Source organism: Pholis gunnellus (genome assembly GCF_910591455.1).
Source record: "Pholis gunnellus genome assembly, chromosome: 16".
Lineage (NCBI taxonomy): Eukaryota > Metazoa > Chordata > Actinopteri > Perciformes > Pholidae > Pholis > Pholis gunnellus.
Window position 1 is genome coordinate 17,389,594 of NC_136543.1, and position 17,168 is coordinate 17,406,761.

Sequence of the window (17,168 nt, forward strand, 5' to 3'; positions counted from 1 at the left end):
TATAATGACCTATTGTTCTTGGGCCATAAAATAAATATGTATATTTCACTCACAGATCATTTTGCATTAAATGCCTAAAAGTAGGATCCAAACATGAAGACGGTTCAGGTAAAGACACCACAGAGAGAGAACATTCTCTGGTTTATTATCATGAGGCCTCATAAACACGTTTTCTTTTTTTTTATTTATCTGAGCGTAGTTCTGACGTCAGAGATGAATGGTACGGATGCGCAGTGATGATAGAGCCGTCATTCAGTAGCAACGACACCGGAAAACAAACCAGTTGGCCTTCAAAATAAAACTATAATACATAAAGATTGCCCATTTTATATTCTGTAGGGCAACTTTAAACGGATTTAGACTTTTATTAATTTTTTTACCTATTTGCCTGTATTTACACTATTAACTGAAAAACAATGTTTGTTATTCACACCTTTGAAGTTATTCTTTGTCGCAACAGTTCTTACACAGTGAAATAATAAATAGCCTGTATATGTTTTACAAGTTCTACATCTGTGCCCCTGTATTAATTGTTCATTTATCTCTTGGTATATGCCATATGTCTAAAGATAAATTATACATATATTATACTAAATTGATATTTAGTATGTCAAAATATTACACATCCATGATATTTATTCATAATGTAATAATCCTTTGCTTGTGGAAAAAATCTAATTAAATCAATAATCACCTTTGACAACTCAAAACGTCACCAACATTGATTTATTCAATAGCTGAAGCTAGAACTAATAAAATATATAGCTTTTATTCTGAAATCTGCACTTCCTGTGTATACCTGCTACCTGTGTTGTTGTTTTTCTACGCAGCTGACAGAGCGAGAGAGGGGGAGAGATAGAGGGAGGTTGGGTTGTCAGTGTGACAGACTCACGCAGGGACTCATTGGACTTAAACGTCGGTTCTCTGTCAGTCGGTACCGAATGTTAAACTGAACGAGAACCCGTTACACCGCGCAGATCACCGCCCGGAGCTCCGCAAAAAGGGAACCGATAGGACGGCTGTCGCTGCTTCAGATGCCTCCGTGGTAAGTAGGACTGGTGTAGCGCACGCATGCATGCGGACGGTGTGGGCCCCGCGTAGTAATATGTGTCAAGTTAGCTGCAGGCTCTGCTGGATATCAGTGGCGGATGGTGCTTTTTCTTCAATGCGCATCTTTTGGAGACGCATGTTAGTTAGAATGCTGCCCGAGTCTTCACAGCGTTCCTATGTGCGCTGTTGGCGCAGGCTGGTCTGCGCTGTCATGTTATTGTGGATGCAGCCAGCAGGCGTGTTGACAGTAGAGGGGAGGGGAGGTTGAAAGGGTCCCAAATGGGCAGTAGCACCTATACAGGGATAAGTGATACTGTGTAGGATGGTCAGCACAGTTTGAACACAACAATGCTTTAATACTCCACAATAGTGAATATATATATATTTATCATGCATATGATTTTACTATCATAAAGTGTTCCTGTGGTTCTGTGTACAGTGAGTTTAAAGACTTCTCAATGTTATCTTTATTATAGTCCTACAATAACCACATACAGACAAGATGATGTTTCAGTACTGAATACATATAGTTATCTTATCGTGTTCTTTGTTGGCTGCACATATTCAGTGTGCCACAATAAACAGATAAATCACTATACAGGTCCTGTATTATTTCTATAGGGACTTACTGAGTCTGTATAGCACCTCGTGTTACAACCATAACTCCTGTGGTGTCACTATGATATTCCTTTGGTGATGTATTTTCTGTCATATTTGTATTGTATTCTAGTAGCAGTGGTTCCCAAACGGGGTATTAGGATTCCTGCAAGGGGGCTGCAAGTATATTCTGGTGGGGCCATGAAAGTATTAGGATATGACAGCAGAAGAAAAACATATTTCTACAACTTAAAATGATCTAATCTTTACTTTGAAATGGTATAATTTCAAGCGTATGGAATATAATCAGTACGTCTTTTGGCTGAACTGGTAACTATTGATATTTACTGATTTAAGTTACGGTTGGGAACCACCATATTATCGTATTTTTCTTGTAAACTAACTTATCTTCAACACATTGATACCTTCAGCACATGTACCAGTAACGTGACTACACTTGATAACCCCCGGTTCATATCTTTGACTCTCACAGGCTAGAGCAGCTCTCATAACGCGGGTCCTTGACCTCGTATGCGAGTGCACAAATGCACACTACTACCTTGTAAATCAATACGCCTCGGCCTCCAGCACCTTGAACAGTTGCACAACGGACCCCTTCAAAGCGCGCGGGACCGTTACGCTGCTGTACTGTACGGCGACATGTCCGAAAGGCCAGAGGGATGTCTGTTTTTCACATAGAGTGCATTTTCTCAACTTGTGATTTTGATTACAATACGATCAAGTGATTTTACACACACACACACACTGTTGAGATAAATAAGAGGTCTAGATTTAGACTTGCAGATCCTGGCAAACACACCAGCTGACTACCACACTGCAGCCCACGTTGATCTCACCTATCTCACACATGAACGCAGGCACAAGTATGTTTTGTGTGTGTGTGTGTGTGTGTGTGTGTGTGTGTGTGTGTGAGTCTCCTTTCACGGCTTCAGTTCCTGAAACATCAACACCTACATGTTGTAAGTGTCAGTTCGAAGAGTTCAGCAGAGTTGAGTTTGCTTTTTCAGATTCAGATGTCATCTTCCAATATAAGAAAAATGACTCACTCTTTTCTCACAAGTACAATCCTTCAACTAAGGATCACATAAACCCCCAAAAGAGCTTTTTAGGCTTTCGGAGTTTCAGTTGAGCAACCACAGGCTGCCGGTTAAGAGACGTCTTCGTGTTGTTCATCTTACTGTATCTCGTCGTGTCGATAGGCGTGTGCCCTAGCAACAGTTATTTGGTTTCCAGTTGTGTCTGTGAACCCAGGTGAGTGGGGCACACCTACAGGCAACGATCACCTCGCAGGAATGTTCTTTGGTGTGGACACCGTGTGTCTTTTGCCGTCGTCTGTGCTCTTGGCACGCAGGTAGATTCCTGGAGGATGGAATGCCAGGCCTTCCCCCCGGAGGCGTCGTTTCATAATCAGGCCTGTGAAGCAACTCGCTGCATGACGACGGTGGCTTCTGGTGGCTTTCCGGTGAACAAAGCGGACGCTCGGACATGTGTGCACAGCTTGAGTGAGCTTCAGAGTTTTGTCATCCCTGAGGGGGCAACACAAATCAAATGACCAACACTAATTATGAAACAATTCTAAACATAGCAGACAACTATTGCACAATGATGCATTATATTAACTGGAGCTGAAAGATTGTCATTTAACGGACGACTGAATTTACGATATTAATCAGCAATCGTTTTAACAATCAATTAAGGTGATTTAATCCAGATTTGCTGGTTCCATGTTAAATTTTTCTTTGGGTTTTGGACTGTTGGTCTAACAAAACATTTGAGGATATTCACATTTTACTATTTTCACACATTTCATACACTAAACAATTACTTTGTGTTTAGTTTTTTAACTAATTTCATTCTCTTTGAGTTTAAATGTGTTCTGTTTTTATTGTAAAGCACTTTGCAACATGTGCTGTACAAAAAAAGTTTAAAATCATAATTATAAACAATGTATTCATGTATCTTTGATGATTTAGGCCTTATGGTGGCGTGCACTCTTCTAGGACTACTAGTTTTAGTTTGAATTTATTGCTAAATGATGTGCTAACATGCACCCAGATGGCATTTTTTAGTCACGCCAGCAGGAAGACGTTGGCAACCTCAGTCGGTCAGTTGGTCTCCCACTTTGGTCCAGACGGAAATATCTCAGCAACTATTGGATGAATTGTCGTGACATTTTGTACAAACATGATCCCCTCAGGATGATTTTGAAGACCTTCGGTGATCCCTTGACATTCCATCCAGCACCATCAGCAGGTCCAAATTCAGATTCGTTCAATACTTTGGTTTATTAAAGTCACACTTTGTTTCGTGCTGATTACCAAATGCTAATAATACACAAAATTAGGATGTTAACCAAGGTAAACATTAAACCCCTTAAACATCATCATGTTAAATATGCCATTGTGAACACGATGGCATGCTGATGTTCATATTTAGCTCAAAGCGCCTCACAGAGCTGCTAGCATGGCTATAGACTCTTAGTTTCGTTTTGTGTTTTAGTTTTGGTCGTGAATGAATTATAGAAACTATTTAAATTGTTAAATGATACACAGAGTTCACAGGTTCAGGGTTCAGCAGGAGTTCTTCCAAAGCACTGAGTCGTTAATATGAATGGGTGGATTTTGATTTCCTATCTCTCTTGTTCCATTTTCACCCTCAGATCAGGAGAAGATGGGATTGAATTGAACACCGGCAGCGCAGGAAGACAAAGCTCTGTGAATATTTGCAGTTGCCGTCCAAAACCCTGAATCTACCTCGAGAGACCCGCAGCTGGTCTAGAATCAACCGAACTTCACCTAACTACCCAGGAGGAGATGGAGAACTGACCAGAGACCTGCAGGCAGCTCCTCCCCTTTCCACCTGCAGCCATGGCGGGGCTAAAACGCCATCGTGACGGGAAGATCGCCGGGCTGTATGACCTGGACAAGACGCTGGGACGCGGACACTTTGCTGTGGTTAAACTGGCCCGACACGTGTTCACTGGGGAAAAGGTACGCTTGTCCGTGTCTGTACATGCAGGTGGAATGCGTTGATGCCAGTGATTGAATCTCTTCAATATGTAAATAGCTTTCAATAGATTACTCACCCTTAGAGACAGACATTCCAAAGAAGGGTGACTTGTAACACAGAAATTTGAGTAATGTTCCTCAAGTGAGATGAGTGGATTGATTAGCCAACCTGTTTTGTTTGTCTTCTCTTTTGTGAATGTCTTAGCATCACATCTTAATGTTGTTTCTAGAGGCGTTTCCCACCTGACGAGACTTAACATGAAATACTTGTAATGTTTCTGTTTGAGGCGGCTGCTGTTGCTCAGAGGTAGAGCGCGGTTGTCTTCCAATCGGTAGATTGGCGGTTTGATCCCCGGTTCCTCCAGTTCGCATGTCGAAGTGCCCTTGGGCAAGATACTGAAAGCCAAATTGCTCCCGAAGGCTGTGAATGGGAATTAGTTTAGAGTCCTGATGGGCAGGTGGCACGAATGGATGAATGGATGAACTAGAAGGTGCTATAAAAATGCAAGAATGAGGCCCAATATCTTTAGTATCAACACTATACATCAGCAATTAGCTGCTTCAGTCCAAAAAGAGTCAATAACCTCTTCTACAGGATGCAAAAGCTGCTGTTGATAGTTGTAGATTTGGGGCAGGTGCCAATCATCAGTTCTCATTATGTTGCTCTTCCAGGTCGCAGTGAAGGTGATAGATAAGACCAAGCTGGACCCGGTGGCGCGGGCGCACCTTTTCCAGGAGGTGCGATGCATGAAGATGGTGCAGCACCCCAACGTGGTGCGCCTCTACGAGGTCATCGACACGGCCACCAAGCTCTACCTCATCCTGGAGCTGGGAGACGGAGGAGACATGTACGACTGCATCATGAAGCACGACGGAGGCCTCACTGAGGAGGTGAGTGGGATTGTGGGTAGCAGATTAACCATTAGGTTACATAGACCTGCAGTCTTTCAAGTGGTAGATGAAGGTTCACCATACCTGCAGAACCTTGACTTAGGGGCTCTCCACCATTTCCGGGAATAAAGCAAGACAAAGGAGATCAATTAAGTATCATATCAATATTAATTCTCCTATGAATGGATGACAATCACTGAAGTTCAACTCTCTAGGAAACAACATTTGGATGTGGTTCTTTTTTATTTTTATTTAGTTGAGACTATTTTGTGGGAAAGCAGTGAAGGACACTTCAAAGGTAGTTAGAAGCTCACCAATGCATTGCGCATACCGATTCTTTAAAGTTAATCAATTCCAGACACCAGGAGGCAACTGTCTGACATTGAAAGCTGTAACGTTGCACCTCAAGCAGGGAAAAGGGATCAGACGTTCTCAAACTCTGCAATGGCAACAGTGGCTTTTTATTAACCTTTTATGTTCCCTTACTGGTACAAAATGAGGTGGCCGATAAGCAAGCTGAAGATGTTTAAGTTTGCATGTTTTGTTAGAATGATGCAGGCTATATTGTGGAGAATTACTTGAGAAATTGAAAATGATTTCATATTTTCCTACTGTAAAGGAGGATAACATTTAGGGCTGTTTTACATACCGACATAATATATATTTTGATATTCATTACTATCGCTTGCTGCCATTCCTGTCTCTCCTCTCCAAGGTGGCCAAGTGTTACTTCGCCCAAATCGTCCACGCCATCTCCTACTGTCACCGGCTGCATGTGGTGCACAGGGACCTGAAGCCGGAGAACGTGGTGTTCTTCGAGAAGCAGGGCGTCGTCAAGCTCACCGACTTCGGCTTCAGCAACCGGTTTCAGCCCGGGAAAACGCTCAACACCTCCTGCGGCTCGCTGGCCTACTCTGCTCCTGAAATACTGCTGGGGGACGAGTATGACGCTCCTGCTGTGGGTGAGGAGTTATCTATGCTGATCACCGCTTTTACCTTCACTGGGATGGGACAGCGTCTCAGTCCGTAGTCCAGCGTGTGTTCCCAGCAGCAGGACATGGTACACACTGTCCTTTACTGTATCTCGGCCTGGTTAACTGATGCTCTCACATTCACACACTCTCTCTCTGCAGACGTGACCTACTGATATCTCTGAATACTCTTTGACCGTACTGTATGACCTACAGTACTTTGGATGTAACCCCTGCATGGCACACTGCCAGCTTTATCAGCCAGCTGATAGAAGGAGGAGGAACTGCTCAAAGTTCAGATCATGTTAGCGAACAAGCCGGTTTGGAAATTAGACCATAACTTAACCCACAGAATTGCCGTCCCACACCTGCAGTTCATTTCTGTCCGGCGGGTTTCTGTTCATTGACAGTCGTGGCCTTTCTGTGTATAATAAAATCTGAGATCCGATCAGGCTGAAATTGGTTTCCTCAGCACTCTCGAGCAGCCCCCCCACCGCCTTCACCTCCGTCTCGCTCTCTCCCATCGACGGTGGGAACAATCCTTTGCAGAGCCACAGCTTAGATATTCAATCAAAAATGTAATGGGGAAAGAAATGAAACAGGCGTGCAGATTTGGAGAGAGAGAGAGAGAGAGAGAGAGAGAGAGAGAGAGAGAGAGAGAGAGAGAGAGAGGGGTTGACTGAGAGAAACAAGGGACAAGAGGCAGAGCGAGAGAAAAGCATCAGTAGTCCCTCCGTCTACCCAGAGGCCACTGCGTCAGAGCAAGAGAGAGGCATTTTCTATTTTTCTGACTGAGTGGATTCGCAGTGGCTATTTTCTTCTGCCTGCCTTCGCTCCGTCTCTATTACCGAGCAGATATGCTGCTCCCCAAAATTGAAAGTGAAGCAATAGTAGTTATTTGACTGCATGTGTGTATTTTGGATGATGGTGTGTGAGGTCAGCTCTCCTGAAAAAAAGCCTGTGTGAGCATTTGACCCAGATGATAAGTCAGGAGTGTGTGTGTGTGTGTGTGTGTGTGAGTGTGTGTGCACGTGCGTGTGTGTGTTCTTTCCTCTGTAGTGTTCATTCTGCCCGTGCACCATTGTTCATTCAGCTGAGATGATGATGTTTTGATTGCGGGGGGGATTATCCACCCAGCCGGGATGTAATATCGTGCGATTCTATCGGCGGTGCGGTTTGATGTGGAACAGGCCGAACGGAGGCCAGAAGTCCTGACTTTCGAGGCTTTGAGGTAACCCGGCCCGGGATTACATCGCTGCCGCTGACAGCCGGTGTGATGCTGAGGTTTGCTGGTGACATGCCAGGTGGCGGTGAGCCCGGTTTGTTGCAGAGATAAAGTGGCTGTCCTCGCTCGGCCATCTCCAGTCGGATCTGTTTGGAGTCTGTTGCTCTTTTGAGAAAACGCTGAGGAATAATTTGAGAGTAAAGAGAGAAAAGTAATCCAAAATAGAGAGGGGGGGGGGTGTTGCACCAGTCCTACAGAAGGAGCCAATTAGCCGGAGCAAACTGCAAAGAAGAGGAAAAGATACATTTATTTATTAATCCAAAGTGTCAAGTGCTTTTACTAGCAGAGAAACTTGACCTTCATTCCCTTACATGCTTTGTTATCAGGATCAGGGCTGCAAATAATCATTTTAATCTTTGATTAATCTGTTTTCTTAATTAATCGTTTGATCTATAAATTGTCCTCCCAGCTCCCAAGGTGTGAAAGTGTGAGTGAATAAAAGGAATTTCGAGGATAAAATAATACGTGATATGTTATTATCATACAGAAAATTAGAGGGAAATCGCAGGTTTAACACGGGAAGTTGACCAACGAATAATAAGTGCTATGAAAAGATGCCTGCCTCCTTTTGCCTTCTGATGTTATGCAGTGTGTGGGCTCCTTTTTGTCTCCAGTAAATGGAAAAGTTAAATATAGATTTCTGCTTCCTCTTCAGGATGCACAAGCGTCACTTAAAACATATATTAAAATGAAGTTACCTAATAGCAATTACAAAGAGCATATCCTGGGCACTTGCATAATTCAGAGCATATCTTATTCAACATACACAAGTGGGAGGAATTTTGTAGAAGAAAAACAAATGTTGTGTAACGATCAGCAGGACAGGATGCTGAACTCGGCCCACTCAGCCTCGGGGCTAACAATGTCAGGACGCAAGGAAGTGTTGGTTTGTTATCTCGGGGAAGCAATTGGTGTTAAAATGCAACGCGAGGCGGCATTTAAGGGATGTTTACACTCCCAGCTGTCGCCAACAAGTAAGCCGGCGTCGTTTAACTCGAGCGAGGCTGATGTGCAGTGACGGGGGAACGGTGTTATCCAGAGATGTGTCAGCCATCCGGTTTGTAAATAAAGTTGTTGAGGAAGGAAGTTTGGACGGACCGCTGACGCAAGGAGCGAGGGAGCGGGGTCACGGTTGCTAGGATACGTTGGCTAGGGGTAAGATGGTAGTGGGGACTGCAGCAGCGTTTTTTTTTTTTTCATCCCTCCATCAGCAGCATGAGACGCTCCTTCACAGCCTCAGAGCAATAAATACTCACCACCCACGGTTAAACTGGCACGTTGACTCCACCAGATGGAAATCCTCTCCTGGCAAACGGGAGTGATTTCTGCAGACATATCACCGGCAGGTGCTGAGGAGGATAGACTAGTTTTAATGCAAGTTACATCAGCACAGGGTCTGTTCAAGGTATAGCCATCAATACTTCTGCTGTGCCGGCTCTGGGGAAGACGACATCCGCTTCACAGGAAGTGAAGTATTTAGCATTTCCGGGTGGTTTAAGTGATCAGATTAAGAACTGATATTTCGCCTTTGCATCCGGAAAATTCTGCAGAAAATCTTTGGAGAAAAAGTCACAGAGTTATTTTGTTTGATCAAATAGTGATCTCTGCAGAGTAGCCGCAGAAAAAGACAGGAAAAGGAACTCAAGGATTAGCTCTTTAAAGCTGCACTAATCAATATGTGTAACGTTCAATTGCAACCCTGCAGTTCACCTCACATTTGTAGCTTTTCAATGCTTTGGGTTGACCCTGCAGCCTCAGTGGGCAGCTTTTAGCTTAGTTTCAATGAATAGGCGCTAAACACTAACCAGATATCTAGCTGCTAATGCTGAAGAGACACAAGGGTCAGATTGCTTTTTTTTGTTGTTGCAAGATTGCAATTTTAGTTCAAGCCAACCTGTTTAATACATATTGTGGAATCTCTTAAATTCCCTTGAATTCCACTTTCTCAATAAGGCAAATATGAGGAAAAAAGAAAGTAAATAAAAGGCTCTGATAAATCGGACGAACTTTACCAGCCCAGAACCAACAGGCCCGAAACACGACTCAGAATAAATGCTAATGTTGCTGCCGACACGTCGATGTTGTGCTTACAGCTTTTTCCGCTGACAAAAAAATCAATTGTTGCAGCTTTAAAAAATGGAGACAGATCCTAATGCTGCTTTAACTGCTAGTTAATTTCCCCACTCCATTACTTCATATCGTTCTCCACTTGAATCCCCAAATCTTGCAAATATTTCTCCAAAGCCGAGGTGAAACAGAGGTCAACACGCTGGCTATGAGACTGTGCGCTTTTACGTCACCGTCTCTCTGCTCGTAGTCGGTGTCTGACTGCAGGAAAGTGTGTCAGTGGACCAGCCAGCTGACCAGAGCGCCAGCGGACGCCCTGGAGCAAAAAGTTGCTCTTTTTTAAAGCGGATTATTGGACCGAGGGAGGGTTTGCGTGAAGCTTTGAGGGGGTGATGAACACGTTAACCCACTTTCCTAGCTGCGTGTTTGTGCGGGAGTGCATGTGTGTGTGTGTGTGTGTGTGTGTGTGAGAGAGCATGAAGCCGGCAGCAGTGCAGAGCCTCACCCTTGGTTGCACAAATGTGTCCTAAGCCAATGCATATTTATGGAAATGGCTCTGATCGAATATGATTCATGCTTCATTTGAACTGGGGAGGAGGGGCAGCTCTTGTTTTGTTATATCTAGGTCACTAAGCTGAGAGGATGTATGTTCCTCACTTTGTTGAGGGGTTTCTGAGGCCATCTTCCATAAACAAAATACCTCTGAGTCCACACTTTCTTTTGGTACGAACAGCATTCTCTCTGTGTCTCTGCAGATATCTGGAGTCTGGGAGTGATCCTCTTCATGCTGGTCTGCGGCCAGCCCCCCTTCCAGGAGGCCAACGACAGCGAGACGCTCACCATGATCATGGACTGTAAATACACAGTGCCGGCACACATCTCCCATGCATGCAGAGAGTGAGTAACACGCACGAGCACAGACCCACACAGATGGACGGAGTACTCTGCAGGTGCTGCATATTTCATGTTTATAGATGTGCGAAGAAAAGAGAGGCGACGAAGAGCGGCCTCTCTCTTCTGCCGCTCCCCCGTTGTCCTGCTTTTCGCTCGCTGCTGCAGTCAGCTGCTCCACCGGAGATGCAGCGCTGCGTTAAGTGGATCTAATGCACCCTTTAAAATCGGCCCTCTATTTTTATCATTGTGAGGGTTTAGCTATGCATCAAAGCAGAGCAGGGCGAAATAGATGCTGAATACATTTTTGAATGACTGTAGCTTTGAAAACACATTTTCTTTTTTTTTACTTGGAAGTATTGGCACACGTGTTGAATCATGTGTTTTCAGTTGGAACACCGAAACAAATTTGCTAATGCATGTCTCAAAGAAACAGCACGTCTCCCTGTTTTGTGAGAGTGATTTAGCCGGTGATGCTGCATCGATCTGTGCTGGACTGGTGGAGGTGGAGAGCTTGTTTACGGGATTAGCCCAAAGGCAAACACTGATAACAGTGCTCTTGAATATCAGCTGCAGAGGTGGTTATTTTGTACTGATGTCTAATATCTTTGTATTTTACCTTTTGTCATGACAGCAGAGTCATTGATCAAATACACCAAAAGAACGTCATTGAATAAAGTGCATCTTATCCCTCATGCTGGAGGCAGAAGACACTGAAAAGATCAGATTTTACAAGTTTTTGCCTTGATTTGACAGTGAAGAGGCAGAAAGGGAGTGTGGCACAGAGGGAGATATGACATGCAACAAGATCTATTTTAAAGGAATTCTATTTTATTATAACCTTCTTAGTAAAGGTTTGGCATCGGCTGTCACAATCACTGGCTCAATCATCAGCTATGTGGCTACCAGCTAACTTGCAACATCATATAAATGTTGTGTACAGCACAGGCATTGAAATAATTTCTGTTTCGTTGTGACTTAAGCCTTTCTTCCTATTCGCAGGCATTTTGTGGCCTCTATTTCTACCAGTAGTGATAGTAATGTATTCAACGTTGGGGTATGAAACATGAGCATTCAGACGATTAGATTGTGAGGTCGTAAACAAGCCAACAGTTTAATCTAAAGCACTTTATTTGGAGGTAAAACTGAAAGTGAGAACATCACAATACTACGGCAAGTCCAGTGGGTCAAAGTTCAACCAGAAGTCAGCCTGTAAACTGTGATGGATGTTTACAGCGGGCAGTTTGGGTAATAATTTGACCATTTGAGATTTGGCTAACCTGGTGGTTTGTTTAAAAAACCTGTCTGAATGCCAAATTATTGTTCTCCCAACTACTATGTGAATATGAATGTGTATCTAAAAACACAGCTAGACCAGATGTTCCTCCGTGATGCTGATCCCCTCTGTGACTCCCTCCAGCCTCATAGCCCGGATGCTGCAGAGGGACCCCAAGAAACGAGCGACCCTGGAGGAGATCGGGGCCCACGAATGGCTTCAAGGTGTCGACCCCTCCCCGGCCACCAAGCTGTCCACCCCTCTGGTGTCCCATCGCAGCCTGTCGGAGGAGGAGCACGGCTCCATCATCCAGCGCATGGTGCTGGGGGGCATCGAAGATCGAGATACCATAACTGAGTACGTGTCCCTCTATCTCACATACGTTCGCCATGGTTCACTAGTCCAGCTAAATCTAAATTGAGTGTCGTCAAGAGTTTAATTGCCATTAACAACCAGCTGGCAGTCAGTCCTGAGCTGTCGCCATGTCAAATCAAATCTCCACCCTCCCGTCACTTCCTTTTGACTCACGGTCAGGGTTCGGTGCAGCTCAGCGTGCTGATGTGTGGGTGGATGTGTGTGTGTGTGTGTGTGCGTGGGTTTGTAATTCTAATTAATTTCTCTCTCCATCACCTCCAGGGCTCTGGAGTCGAATCAGTACAACCACATCACGGCTACATACTTCCTGCTGGCTGAGAGGATGCTGAGGGAGAAGCAAGAGAAAGAGCAGCACAGCCAGACACGATCACCCAGCCCCAGCAAGGCCCAGTTCAGGTACACACACACACACACACACACACACACACACACACACACACACTCCTTGAGATGGACAGAGTGCTGCCTCTGCAGGGCTGTGTACTGTCAGTTACAACAGACAAGTTTGACAGCACAATGGACAGACGGAGACTTTTTTTTTCAGCAGAGACTGAAGGACAGACTGAGAATAGACGAGAGGTTTCAGATCAGCAACATTATCAGGGATAGTAAATGTGTCTTCTTATTAGGAAATTGAAATTCAAGAGAAATAAGAGATGGTTGGCTTGTGCTAAAATTGCAATCTTGCACAAAAAAAAGCAATCGGACCCTTTTCCTCTTTAGCATTAGCAGCTAGATATCTGGAACTAATGCTGAAATATAGGTCATCAAACAATAAAATAATAATAGCATATTCACTCTCCGCTCTGTGGTCTGACCGTGCTACTTCTCGTTTGCTTCATATCTCATACACCAAGCACGACCGCCCGCCTGTAATCTATAATTAGCCAAGCAGCCGCTATGATGTTGATTATCTCAGCTGTGTTTGCATCATGCAAATTCATTGGTCAGAGTTCCAGCTTTCAGACAACTGATGCAGACACCCACCCGTAGCACGGTTTTGACGTAAAATGATCGACAACATGACCATTCCATTAATCTGAACTTGCTTAAAACCACTCCGACAGAATACAATATGAACAATGTCTTCGTTTAACATTCTTGTTCAAATGTACAAATGACAGTTTGTGCCATTAGGTGGAGTTACACTATTTGCTGTAATTATTTCTTGGCAATGCAATGTGTTCATTAGTGAGCTGTAGCTGTGCTTTGTACCAGACTGGCTGTTTGGCCCTGTCTGTATGCTAAGCTAGGCTAGGCCTCTCTCCATCATGAGAGGGATTTCAAATTTATCTCTTGGAAATAAAGCAAATACGCAAATTAACCAACAAGTATTGCTAATTCTGTTCAACCCCCCTAAACCTTGTTTTCTGCGTGTGTTTAACCCTTCACAGGCAGTCCTGGCCCACCAGAGTGGACGTTCACCAGGATGTCAGTGACGGCTTGGGGGGTCCGACTATCTCCCACCCCGGGGGGCCGCAGTCACCTGCCCGCAGTGCTGAGAGCCTCCACAAAGGCCCCAGGCCCAAAACGGCTCTGCTGGACCTCAGCCAGCGGCAGGAGAGCCTCACACAGCCGCCTGCACGACAGAACCAGGAGAGGGGGCTCCGGCCTCTGGTAAAGCCCCACTCCAACCCCCTCAGGCTGGGCTCCCTGACCTCAGTGGGCCCTTGCAAACCTCGTAGTCCCAGTCTTTTCAGCGTGGAAGAGGATGAGGAAGAAGAAGGGGAAGATAATTGTTTATCGCCCTCTGCGCTTCCTGCTCAGGTGGTGCTTCGCTGCAAAGCCTCTTCCTCCTCATCCATGTCTTCTTCTGCTAATCGTCTGACGTCCCGTATGAGCGCTCCAGTTCTCAACCAGATCCACGAGGAGGACAAAGAGGAGGAGGAAGAGGAGGAGAGGAGGGAGCTGCATGGATTCGGCCCACCCAAACCCAGCCTCAGCCTCAGCCTCGACCTGAACTCTAGAATACCATCACTGCCCACGCTCATATTATCGCCCAAAACAGCTGGTGTAACAGCACCGGTTGCCGCTTTCACCCCCAGCTCTGAGACTAGTGACGACGAGACAGAGAGCCAACATAAACCAGATACGGCGACTGCAGGCGGACAGGGGGACGAGAGAGGAGGGAGGAAAGAGGAGAGAGAGAAAAGGGGATCAGGGCAGGGAAGTCCCTCCAACTGCACCAGTCCTGGATCAGGTTCAGGCCAAGGCAAGGGCACCCCCAAAGCTGCCAGCGGCCTGGTGGAAAGCTTAAAGCTGATGAGCTTGTGCCTGAGCTCTCAGTTCCACAACCTGACAGGGGGAGGAGGAGGAGGAGGAGGAGGAGGTGTAGGAGGTGGTGGTGGCGGCGGCGGCGGCGGCGGCAGCGGGGCCGTTGTTGGCGGGGACGCCCAGGACCGTCCCATGTGGAGGATGTGCATGGGCGGCTCCACCGGTAGCCTGGATAAGGTCTCGCTCCTCGGTGGCCCCTCACCCAGGGGGAACCTGTACCACCACCAGCCCCCGCTGGGAGACGCGCTGGCCGACCCGCTGCTGGAGGGCTCCTGCACGGGCACGCTGAGGCTGGGAGAGCTGGACCTGGCCAGGGAGAACCACAGGAACATGAAGAACCGCGTGCTGCAGATGCCCATGAGCGACAAGACTCTGTCCGTCAACATCCACCGGAGCACCAAGGAGGGTCTGCTCTGTACCCCCACCCCACACAGCTGCTGCCAGGTCATCTAGAGCGCCGACGGACGCTCCATCAGCTGCTGCACCTCCACGCTCATCTGTACATCCCCTTATCGGCTCGCTTTTCTTGACTTATTCAATGCTGTTTCCTATTATTTAACACTTACGACGGTGGATAACAGGGAGGGAGTCCAAAATGCCAACTTTGCACATTTAGAGACGCTAAAAAGTCTCCGTGGAGGACACTGGTTGCCATGCCAAGTATGTGAAGCACTTTCAGCAGATTAAACGGGAACACTAAAGGGACATTTTAACCCCCGCGGTGTGTTTAAAGAAGAGACATTAAGTATGGGACAACGGGAGGTGCTCGCATCCCTGCTCCTCACACACTTGTATATACTGTATGTACACATTTTGTGCACATCCACACGCACACGCACACCTACATCACTCTCTGATAAGCTGGTAAAAAAGGGATACCTGATGAGTTTTAGTGTCATGTTACATATTGTATTTTTGTCGTACTTGATGCTGTTTTTTTTAAACCATTATTTTTAAGAATTCTTTCTTTGAGACAATCCTTTTTAAAGCGTTTTTTTAAATTCTGACTGAAAGGGTTAAGTTATGCCTGTGTTTTTTTTTCATTCAAACGAGGACAAAGAACAGGGTGAAAATGGACTTAGTGGCACTAAAGTGTGATGGTGGCATCACAGTATTTTGTAGTCTTATCACTGTTTTATTTTTCTATCTCGAACGTGCTCCGCAGACTCAGAAAGAAAAAGGCACACTCACTTGTCAAGTCTCTGCGCAGTTACATAGCAGAGTCTGTACATATGTGAATAACCTTCCAAGCAGTACTCTGTGCTTGTAGTATTGACGGTAAAGTTGTATCGCAGTAGTAAACCTGAATACTAGAACCTTACACACCATTATTCTCCACTCCTGCTGGATATCCAAGGTTTTGGTTGAACCCAGAGGTAGAAGAGTGTTTGGTGGCAGGAAAAGAACACTGACATGAAACCAAACTGAATTATTACACAAGCAATGGCAGCTCTTTAAATTCAAAGGGAAAGACTTCTGGGTGGAACCGACACCGTGTGCTTTCCAGGATCACGGTAGCCACAGTTGTAGCATATTCCAAGACAAAAACAACAAAAGGGGTTTTCAGTAGAACATAACAACACCGCCCCGTCAAGTATCGGTCTGTGTAACTGGATGTGTGACCCACCCCGCGTGGAATATATAACTTGATCGGTGCATGTGTTTTTTGCTGTAGCAACATTATTCTTGCCCACTGAGGTCAATCCACCTGCTGTATCTACCTAAGTAACAGATTCAAACGGTCACTTTACCGTAGCCTCACAACGAAACCAGCGACTGCAAAATGTACAACAAAAATGGATGTGCCATAAAATCTGTCTTGAGCATATTGTACTGTATGTACTGTATATGATAGAGATATATTAAAATGAAATGATGTGAATAAAGAGTCCGTTTCTTGACTTTTTGTTGAGTGAGAGTTGATGTGCACCTTTTATAGATCTGACATCTGTTGTGCAGCCATACAAGCAGCATTACATTTACACTATTGTCTGACCAGGAGTCTCTTTCATACGACAGTGCATAGGATCCACACTAAACGTTCACAGATGAGGAAATGTGCGTCGGGCAAAAACATAATTCTGATTTATAAAACCTTGCAAACGCCTGCCGCTGTTCAATTTCCTTTTATTAATCCCAAATTAACTTGGAATTGTCCAGCCGTGGATCAGCCTCATATCCCGCCCTCTACACACCCACATGCAACCTCGAATGGTCAACGCAGAGCACCTCGTGAATGCATAGAAAGGAGCCGGCTGAAGAACGGTTCTTTACGGTGAATCACAACAACAACAACAGAGAGGAACACGCAGAGGAGGATTTTCATTCTGACAGAGAAGTTAAAGTGTTTGAGGGTGAGTGGGTTCCCTCTTGAAAGGGTTCTGCAGGGATGAAGTATTTTTGTGATAACCAGGAAGTTAGCGTCACACTGGTTCCCTCGACAAAAATCCAATGGGAATTTT

The 17,168-nt window shown here is 45.3% G+C and overlaps 1 protein-coding gene across 1 annotated transcript; it reads left to right on the top strand.

Moving 5' to 3' along the window:
* The first annotated feature begins 866 nt into the window (after positions 1–866).
* Positions 867–16,584, top strand: LOC306708259 (SNF-related serine/threonine-protein kinase-like). The gene is made up of 8 exons (XM_079176052.1): positions 867–1,045; positions 4,328–4,658; positions 5,349–5,567; positions 6,283–6,529; positions 10,646–10,787; positions 12,202–12,414; positions 12,694–12,828; positions 13,827–16,584. Exons 2-8 carry the CDS (start codon positions 4,536–4,538, stop codon positions 15,157–15,159), a joined length of 2,412 nt encoding a protein of 803 aa, XP_079032178.1. The 5' UTR covers positions 867–1,045; positions 4,328–4,535; the 3' UTR covers positions 15,160–16,584.
* Positions 16,585–17,168: the final 584 nt, after the last annotated feature.